Source organism: Amblyomma mixtum, chromosome 7 (assembly GCF_055824585.1).
Source record: "Amblyomma mixtum isolate Tamu chromosome 7, ASM5582458v1, whole genome shotgun sequence".
Lineage (NCBI taxonomy): Eukaryota > Metazoa > Arthropoda > Arachnida > Ixodida > Ixodidae > Amblyomma > Amblyomma mixtum.
This window is the reverse complement of record NC_143018.1, coordinates 87,607,460-87,616,958: the sequence shown is the minus strand read 5'-3', so window position 1 is coordinate 87,616,958 and position 9,499 is coordinate 87,607,460. Positions and strand designations below refer to the sequence as shown.

The following is a 9,499-nucleotide window of genomic DNA, read 5'->3' as shown; positions in this document are numbered from 1 at the left end:
TACAGGATAATAATAGTGCATATTCCGGCTATTTGTCGAACTCTAAATACAGCTTCTCGAGCTTTGATTCACTGTACGGCTTGCCTCTCTGGCTGCAAATATGCTCTCAGGCGGAATTTAGCAGTAACTATTCTTTTATTTACAAATCACTTTGCTGTTCTCTTGAAGCCTGCTGTGCGCGATGGTCTAGTACCCGGATCAGCGAACTCTGCTGGTGTCTAAGAAAGTCGTATCTTATTACAACATACCACAATTAAAACAAGTACCGAGGCCATATACACAGGTGATGGGCTCAAAACTGTCAGCAAGTCTATACACCTGCTCCTTTAGAAATCGTTATTACTGCGCTTTGAGCATCACACCAGAGGAAGAATTTCATTTCGCCTGGAGAGTACGCATCGAGCTACCACAGGTTAGAGCTTAAGCCTTCAGGTCAGCCTATTGCCTTCCCGCATAATTCGTTAGTGCTCGAGGCGCGCCCGGTCGATAGCTGCCATTTCTTGCATCGAGTGATATTCCTTTGGACTCATGGACGTTCATGGTGAACTCCGGATAAGCAGGCCTAGAGCGATAAGTATTGTTTGTTTTTGTTCGCGCCGAGAGATGTTGAGTTTCATTTCAGCTAATGATCTGTAAACGGTAACATGCAGAACCACGGCAGTAGCAAGGGCTTAAGAGAACTTCTTTTTGGGCTAGTTGGTAATTGATCATTGTAATTTAAGGACATTGATGACACAAATAGAGGGGCCCACTGTACTGGATGTATAGCTTAAGAGAACTTGTTCGCCTAGTTGGTAATTGATCGTTGTAATTTAAAGGTATTGATGGCACACCAATAGAAGGGCCCACTGTATTAGAAACATAGCTTAAGAGAACTTCTTGTTAGCGTTAGCTGGCAACTGTCCAGTCCTCTGTCCTGTTCTAGAGGCCCGTGTACTGTGCGATGTCAGTGCACGTTAAAGAGCCCCAGGTGGTCGAAATTTCCGCAGCCCTTCACTACGGCGTCCCTCATAGCCTGAGTCGCTTTGGGGCGTTAAACCCCCATAAACCAAACCAAACCAACCTTTTGTGTGTGTGTGTGTGTGTGTGTGTGTGTGTGTGTGTGTGTGTGTGTGTGTGTGTGTGTGTGTGTGTGTGGTTTTTGGCTCCTTTAAACTAGAATAGCAGGGACGTACAGAGACACACGACGCGTGCATTCAAAACACACGCCCTCTTTATGCCTGAAAGACTTGCCACCACCTGCACGAAGGTGCTTCAAAAGGGTTACGTCATGTGTCCTACACAACAGGCGTCGTCCGTCACGCAGTCTCAGGGCAGCGTACATCCTCTTTTGCTTCCCTATCGACGTTTCGGTTCCTCGCGGGACGGACCACAGGCCCGGCGCACCGTCTCGGAACCGGTAGCGGGCCAGCGAGGGGAGCAGGACCAGGCGTTCCCGAGCTCGGAGCCCTACCCTCCGGACGACGTCGCGGATCCCGGAGTCGCGCAGTACCTCTCGCTGGCCATGGCCCTCGCTGCGTTCGTGCTCATCGTGGCCCTGCAGCTGGCCTTCGCGGCCCCTCTGCCCCACAAACAAAGGGTTGCCCAGGCCCAGCGGGCGTCTGCCGTGTGCACCAGCGAGGAGTGCGACCGCTACGCGAAGCTCTTCGCCGACGCCATGAACGCCAGCGCTCCTCCGTGCGACAACTTCTACGCGTACGCGTGCGGAAGGTGCGGATATGGTTCAGCGCGCACAGATAAGGGAATACTCTCAACAGGGACTGCTTACCGGTCCCAACATGCCACGCTATATACGACGTGTACCGGATACACCTGAGGGCGCACAGATAAGGGAATACTCTCAGGCCTATAACAGACCCCTCCTCCCCCTCCCCGGGTTCAAGAAGTTACAGGGACAACAGCTCCCCCCCCCCCCCCCCAACCCCCGGGTTCAAGAAGTTACATGGACTGTTTACCGGTCCCGAACATGCGCTATATACGACATGTACCCTACGCTGCAAACAAGCTCAATCACACTCCGAGATTACGTGATCGTGATTTCTTAATGACCAATTACAATTTGTTATCGGCGCATATTCGTTAACTTTTGCGTACTGCAGGGCCAAGAGCGCTGCTGATGGAGCGAAAACAGTGCGCAAGAATATGCGCATTCAGGGACTGCGAACAGCGCCTAAGTTATAAGCTCAGACCAGGAAGAAAAATATACATGTTGTTCAAGCATAGATATGCAGCATAGTTTCTTCGTTTGCAGATCTGAAACTTGGATATAGAAAAGAGCTCGTGGCGTTAGGCAACAAGTGTAATGCTTTGGGGATGGGAGAGAAGAGAGTTGAACGTTAGTGTTAGTGCGTACGTGTTGAAATATAAGCTTCAACTTGTGGTGTGTTTTTGTGGCAATTAGTTTGAAAACTGTACATAACTGTTAAAGAGATCTTACAATTGGCTGTGCAATCAGGGGGTTCCAAAAAGTGACATAAAAGGGGGTTCTGTACGTGGTGATTGCAAGAGGGCCTCCAATGCGGAAATTTCTGTACTGATTCGAAGCACAAACATGCACAATGTGCGTTAAGCCATATCCTGGGAAGGGACTGCCTAAGAGGGAGAAAACTCTTGGGTGCAATAAAAACGTATAAATCAAAATGCTCTTTTTTATATTTACATGGAAAACAGCGCAAAGTGGATGATACACAAATGAAAGGGGAAGGTACCACAAGCGCTGACTAGCAAGTGAAGATTTAACAGAAAGGCGAAGTTAAGCGTTCAGAGGAACCAACCGGAAACTGCGCACGTCACAACCATGGTGCACAAAAGTATAAATAAATGTTACTAATCAGGATAAAAATATAGCCGGTCGTCTATGTACACGAGCTCCTTATCCGACAGGGCCACTGAAGGATCACTGACGCAGCGGTTGTATTTTTTCTTAATGAAAGGCTATGTTTATGTTCATGTTAATTTTTTTTAAATTTCGAGTGTCTAAAATCTAAATAAAGAACTAGACTGATCACCGATTTGTGCATTACAGGTTTTGTCTGTTTTGGGTAATTCATTAATGCATGCCACCTGAAACCTTCTCTCATATAATGTTTCCAAATATATTATTTGTGATTAGGCTGTGTCATGTTATGTGTGACGTATTTCTTCTCTAAAACAATTTCAAGAGGACAACTGGTAAACTGATTGCTTTTCAAATGGTGGAAAAGATTTTTTAGAGAATGATGGCTACTTTATCAAAGTTTTCATGCGCCAGGGGTTTCACCTGGCACGACACCTAGCCAATCACTCCTGAAGATAAGAGTGATCATTAGAAAAGTTAATGACTTCAAATAACGCACAATCTTCAGCGAAGAGGCGAGCGTGAGAATCATGGTTTCGAGGTAAATCGTACATATAAAGATAAACAGCGGACAAGTGGAACGCCTCACGGTATGCATTTTTTTCGGGATAAAAAAAAAAACATTTCCGCGTTGCCTCGCTAGTCAGTCAGCTGGTATTCTTTGAAACGATGGAGCACGCACGCCCTCTTGTGATTCAATGTTTTTCATTGCGTTGCGTTGCGTTGCTCAAACGCAAAGAAGTAATTTTTCTTCTGCGATCCGCATCTAGTAAACTTTTCTCCATGACAGCACATCAACGAGATTGCTTTCGCTGATTCACTCCAGGGACGGCGAGAAGGATGGCAGTTTTGTGTACTATAACGTGCACGCTAGTTAATGGTTTAGTGGGAACATTGGTCAAGGTAATAAAGAATAGGTAACCCTGTTTCACCTATTGCTTGTCTTTGTGCCCCCAAGGTGGGACGCATCGCACCCGAGGACCGGTGAGAACAGCGTGCTGGCGGAGTCCTGGGGACAGCTGGCCAGGAGGGCCTCTTCCCGGCTGAGACTGATACCGGACCCCACGGGCAGTCCGAAGCCCGTACACAGGGCTGCTCACTTCATATACGTGAGTGCAGGCTTGCGGGACAGCTGCAGTATAGAGGAACCCTGGGGAGCCGCATAAACCAGTATTGCCAGCGGTCCGGCAGCACGAAGATTGAGGGTTGTTTTCAACAATGCAGGTTCCATTTTTTTGTCAAGCACAACTTTTTTCACGCTAGTTAATTAACGATTACTGGATTTTCGCGTTCTGTTGAAACACTGCGGGTTATGAGAGACGTGCCTTATAGTGCGAACCTGCAGATTAATCTCTAGCACCTGGGGCGCACTAAAAGTCTTAAGTACTTGATTGTCTTCACATTTCCGTTCATTCGAAATTTTACCTCGGAAATTTGCCTCATGGGGACGGGTATAATTGAGAGTTAATAATTCCTAATATTTTTCGCCAGAAAAGCCAATGCTAATTGCCTGAGTCTAATTCATAAACCCTTAAATTTTATGTTACGTGGTATTACTAGGGAGCAGTATGGCTTGTGTAATCCCGGTATCAATGACGCAGACCACGAAACAGCGTCACAAGGGCAAGGACTGGGGCTATACTCCATCTCAGAAGATGCCAGCAGCGCTGTGAATGCTACGGTGATCTGGGGCAATCAGAATGGTGTGATCTGCAAAACGTGTTTCTTCGCGCCCCTCAACCTGTGACTGGTGGCTTTATCGTTAGGAAGGAGAGACCACCAGTGTCCAGTTGCTGCTCGCAGGAGACTCGGCCGACCACGGCCAGTTTCAAGGGCAGCGCGTGCTCCCTTACAAACCGCGGCCATGGGCCGACTCAGCGGGAGCCATGTTTTCAAATGACAGTGCCATACTCCTCAGCAGGCATCCGCAACGCTGTGTTCATGCGGGATTTGAGTGCTAACTTGACCAGTGAATGGAACGCTCGCTGTACTGTCAAAGCACTATCCTGAACTACCTTTTCAATAACTCCAATAACTATTCAAAAAAGTCACGACACTGCTCAAACACTTGAGGGATGTTGTCGTCCTTGGCCTTGACTGGACGAGAGAGCTGTACCTTTCACAGTGCTGCAAACGACTTGTGAGATGAAGAATATAGTTTGTATATCATCTTCAAACTAAACTATAGCTCTAAATTACACAATGGACATGAGACAGGAAAATAACGCAACCACCACAGAACCCCCACAGTATTTCCTAAATTTTATGCATACGTCGGCACACGTAATGCGTACCATGGGGATCGTGTTTTCTCTGTCTTGGGTTCATTGCGTAATTCAAAGCTGGTTTAGTTCGAACGGGACCAGCGTCGGCGAGAGCGCAGAGTTTCACAGTATAATGACGAGTCTTGTGCAGATTCGATCTCGGAAAACAGTCTCTGCTTTAGGATAACGCAGTACATGAAAGCCTTTCCATATTTAACGCATTGTCTTAGCTCAGTGGCCTCTGCATTGTCGGCTTCGGAAGCCTATCAACTAAGCTTGGTTGTCCTTGTCAGCCGAGAGAAGTTAACTAGCCTGCGCGAATAGTTTGTGGGCCTTGTTACCACCGCGAGTGGAGCGCAATGCCCCATTCGGGCATCGAGACAGTGTACAAGGGGCAGGTATTGCATGCGCCCTGCTCTCATGGCGCTTTCGTGTCGGGTTGGCTTTGTCAGCGAACGTATGTCGACAGTTTATTGGATCGATCTTTGTTGATTCTCCAAAACCTTTTTCATTCTCAGGAAAGCTGTTGCGCGCGTGCGATGCATGAAAGTATCTGCTCACCCTGAAGTGCAAGCACACGCCACCTACTTATTTGTTACTTGTCACTAAATTGCGCTGGATTTGGAACATGGCCTTTAGCAGGAATGACCATCATTGGGAAAATTGGAAGTAGTTTTCCTTGAACGAAATTGCCAATCGTTTTGATAGGAATAAAAATTTTGCTTTCAAATGTTTTTCAAGCTCTGTTGACTTGTGACGAAAACTCTAGCATTTTCATTGTGACAAATGTGCCTTCAGTTAGGAACATACAGGCTGCACCCTCAATGCAAATGGTGACGTTCTTGGTGACATCATAAAACATTATTGTGAAGAGAGGAGGGCGGGAAAGTCTCCGCGGTAATAACTGTCGAATGTGCCTACTTGGCACAGTTACCATGGTCATGCTAACTCAGTTAACAGCACGGGCTGCTGGTCAAGACATCATGCCCAAGGCAATATGGGCGAAAACAAGTTTAAAACGAGTTTTAAAGGCCCAGAAGCACGATCGAAGTGTTTAATAAGTAGTGTTACGCAGCTAGTTCCACAATATTTGGCCCTAATATAAATTCACATAGATGTCCTTGAAAGTTCGCTTAGGTCCCTCCCTCTTGCTCTACTCTACGACGTGCACAAGAGTCATTCTTAATGCCTTCATTTCTTTTGCCAATGACGAACATCTCTCTCGCAAATCGCGGTACGCAGACGTGCCTGGCGATCATCCAAGTGCCAAGGGTCCCCGAGATCAACGAACTGCTCGCCAAAGGCAACATCACGTGGCCAGCTCGCAACGACCACCCGGACTTTCTCGGCTCCCTGTTCTACATGTCGCGGCAGCTGTTTTTGCCCGTTGCTTTCCACGTCTCCACCATGGAGACGGCGAGCCAGGAAACACAGCTGCCGCCGTCCAAGCACCTGACTCTGCACTTCGGTCGATCCCGGCGTTTCCAGGAGCACGTGAAGGCACTGGCGAGTCTTCGGCGATCGGGTGGCCTTTTGAGCCATCTGAGGCTCACATACAGGACGTTGGCCATCCATGTGAACGAGAGCCGGCTGAAGGAGCTCGCCAGTCAGTACGACTATCTGGACGACTTTTTCCAGGACTACCAGAACGCGGCCCACCATGTCACCACGAGCGACAACGCGTCCTTCTTCCTGCAATACACGCCGTCGGTGCCGAAGGCCCGCTGGGACGGCATGATGAGGCGACACCTGGGCGTCTCTCTCTTCCAGGACGGCGACGGCGACAAGCTCCGAGGCGGCGTGGTCATTCAGGACGTGCACCTCTTCGCGACGCTCTTCGAGGTGCACGCCAAGCACGGCGAGTTCTTCACCGACGACTTCGTCGGAGGCCTGTGCGTGCAGACACTCGCGGAGTACGGCAGCTTCGACGTCCTGGCCAGCCTGTTTGGGAGTCAAGCGATCGCCACCCAGCGCGTCTACGACTCGTGCTTCTCCACATCCTACAGGTTCTACGGGCGCGCCATCGACGCCTACTTCCACCAGCCGATGAGCCACGAGGTCGTGGACCTCCGACACATGGCCACCGTCGTCCACGAAACCTTCACCGGTCAGCGACGCCGGAGAACAGCGCTCGGTGCCACAAACTTGGCCTTGATTAATAACACGTCAAGTAGGCACCGAAATTTCGACTGGGCCCTGTCCGGTTTGGACCAACTGAACATGATGACGTTCGCCGGACATTACGAACGCTACCCCAACATGACCGATAGTCCCGTGTACGACTGGATACACCACGCTGCGTTTGCTTCTGCCGGGGGCCTCGCTGCTAGAGAGGAGCCGGTTCCAGCGCCCCCGTATGGCGACATCTGGCGTGCTGCTGGCAGGTTTCGAAATTTCCGCTTGGCCCTGGCGCACATGGAAGAACCGTTCTATGCCACCAACGTCAGCGCGGCGGTGCTAATGGCCGGCAGCGGTGCGCGCCTGGCCGCTGCGCTGTTTTACGACCACGTCGAGAGTAGCGGTGGCCCAAACAGCACTGGCGGTCCCGCAAGTGTCTACGGCGAAAACCACGAGTGCCTCTTTCCCGGAACCGGTGTCGGAAGCAGCCCGGACCTCGAGATCCAGGGCGCTGTCGCTTCCGTCGCCGTGGCGTGGACGGCGTTCCGAGCTGCGAGCTCCGACACGCACGCTACGTTCAAGAGCGACCTGAGACGCTTCGGCGCTGGCGGAATCGGATCCCTGAAGGAAGACGAACTCTTCTTCGTTTTCTTCTGCTACCTGTTCTGCGGGGACGTGGATGGCGAACGCATGTGCAATGTGGCGCTCCAACACAGCGCGGACTTTTCGCAGGCGTTCAGATGTGCGAACGCGTCCGCCATGAACCCGGCGAAGAAGTGTCGCCTGATACGGTAGCAGTCCTGTGCCGTCTCCTTGAATTGCGCGTTCTGGAGGCAGCATATGCATGCCTGTTTAAGGAGAGCTGCAGGTTTTCTCCTCATGACCTTGGTATATGGGAAATTAGATTTGTGCAAAATAACTGTGGTGGTTTGTGTCGTTTTAACGCGATAACGTTAAGGCTTCTGTTCTGCAGAAAGTCCGGCTCCGTTGGCGATCGACGTCGGCTGTGAACGAAAAATCCCCGCAGAAGCTGGAGAAGCTATATTATAAAGGGGCTTTAGGAGAAACAACCTTGGTGCGCCACCTACACTCGATCCCATAACTAGCAGCACTACAAAACGCAGACACCTCCTCAGCCAATCAGGAGAGCGCGTTAAACGTTCTCCTCTAGGTCTGGCCGTCTGCGTGTTGTCTGCTCGCGGAGTACACATATATGGTTAGAAAAAAGAGTATAAAACTACGCCCGCTACGTACCAGCTCCCTATGCACGTTTACGTACGCCAAGCGCAAGCACTTTGCATGACTTTACGCCATTTTTCACATTCGTACATTTAGTTCAGCGCATAGAAACTGATAGAACAATAAGATCAGCTGAGTGCCGCCAACTGGTGTATAGAAGGGGAAGCATTTTGTCAACAAATCGACGCTTCCCTTCAGGACTAAAAGCGGCAGACTCGTCACCCTTATTAAAAAATAGAGCAAATTTATCGCTCGTACGTTTTATTATAGGCGAGGTGAGACGAAGCGATGGCCCGGTGCCCCATTTATGGCCACTGAAAACTCTAGCAACAACGACGAATTCAGTTCGAGGCGAGAGCTCCTACTTCAAAGGATGCCGCCATTTTGAAACGATTTTTTAGATGATGCAAGGTTCGCGCACGCAAAACTCCTGAAATAGCTTACGTACCGCGAGCGTACGTTAAGCTTCGATATGAGTTAACGTTTGGCGCATGCGCACTTTTAAGCAGGCTATCCTGTATACTTGTATGCGTACTGCATACTGACACTACATTCCTCAACGTCAGAACGTTGCCTGTGCACTCCTCGCAGCTTCGGTAGTGTTGCGAGGAAGTACTGGGATGGAATGTAGGTCATGTGTCCTTGTAGCGTCATAATAACCTGCCCGCCGGACCACTGGGGCGGTGGCAGGTATATTAATGGCTGGTTGGGAGAGGTAGAGCTCGCAAATAGCAACCTGTGTCTTACTATAGTCCCACCGCTGGCAGCACCTGCCATCGCTGGGCGGATGCGCATCGCTTAACCGCTGCACCACTGTAAAAGAGAAAATTGGCTGGCTTCGGCAACACAATGGCAACAAATTCGAGCAGCCATGATAGCTGAAATGTTCAAGCAGTATCTCGATAAGTATGACCTACAGCGCGCAGTATTCACGAAATTCAGGCAGCGCTGAAAAAGTTCATTTAGGTGCAGGGTTTTCTGCAAGGTTTCCGAATTCCCTACATTATGTGATATGCTTCGCGGAGCAGGAATTTGTCATGGA

General features: G+C 49.7%; 1 protein-coding gene across 1 annotated transcript; it reads left to right on the top strand.

The window, feature by feature from the left end:
- The first annotated feature begins 1,270 nt into the window (after positions 1–1,270).
- LOC149336737 (uncharacterized) lies at positions 1,271–8,350 on the top strand. Its single transcript, XM_089554226.1, has 3 exons — positions 1,271–1,710; positions 3,795–3,945; positions 6,343–8,350. Exons 1-3 carry the CDS (start codon positions 1,271–1,273, stop codon positions 8,011–8,013), a joined length of 2,262 nt encoding a protein of 753 aa, XP_089410352.1. The 3' UTR covers positions 8,014–8,350.
- Positions 8,351–9,499: the final 1,149 nt, after the last annotated feature.

What these genes read in the sequence shown, in the direction of transcription:
- LOC149336737 (XM_089554226.1), top strand. Translation starts at nt 1,271, where the DNA reads ATGTGTCCTACACAACAGGCGTCGTCCGTCACGCAGTCTCAGGGCAGC. An exon ending in TACGCGTACGCGTGCGGAAG is followed by an intron (nt 1,711 to 3,794) that starts GTGCGGATATGG and finishes TGTGCCCCCAAG; the next exon opens with GTGGGACGCATCGCACCCGA. An exon ending in GGGCTGCTCACTTCATATAC is followed by an intron (nt 3,946 to 6,342) that starts GTGAGTGCAGGC and finishes CGCGGTACGCAG; the next exon opens with ACGTGCCTGGCGATCATCCA.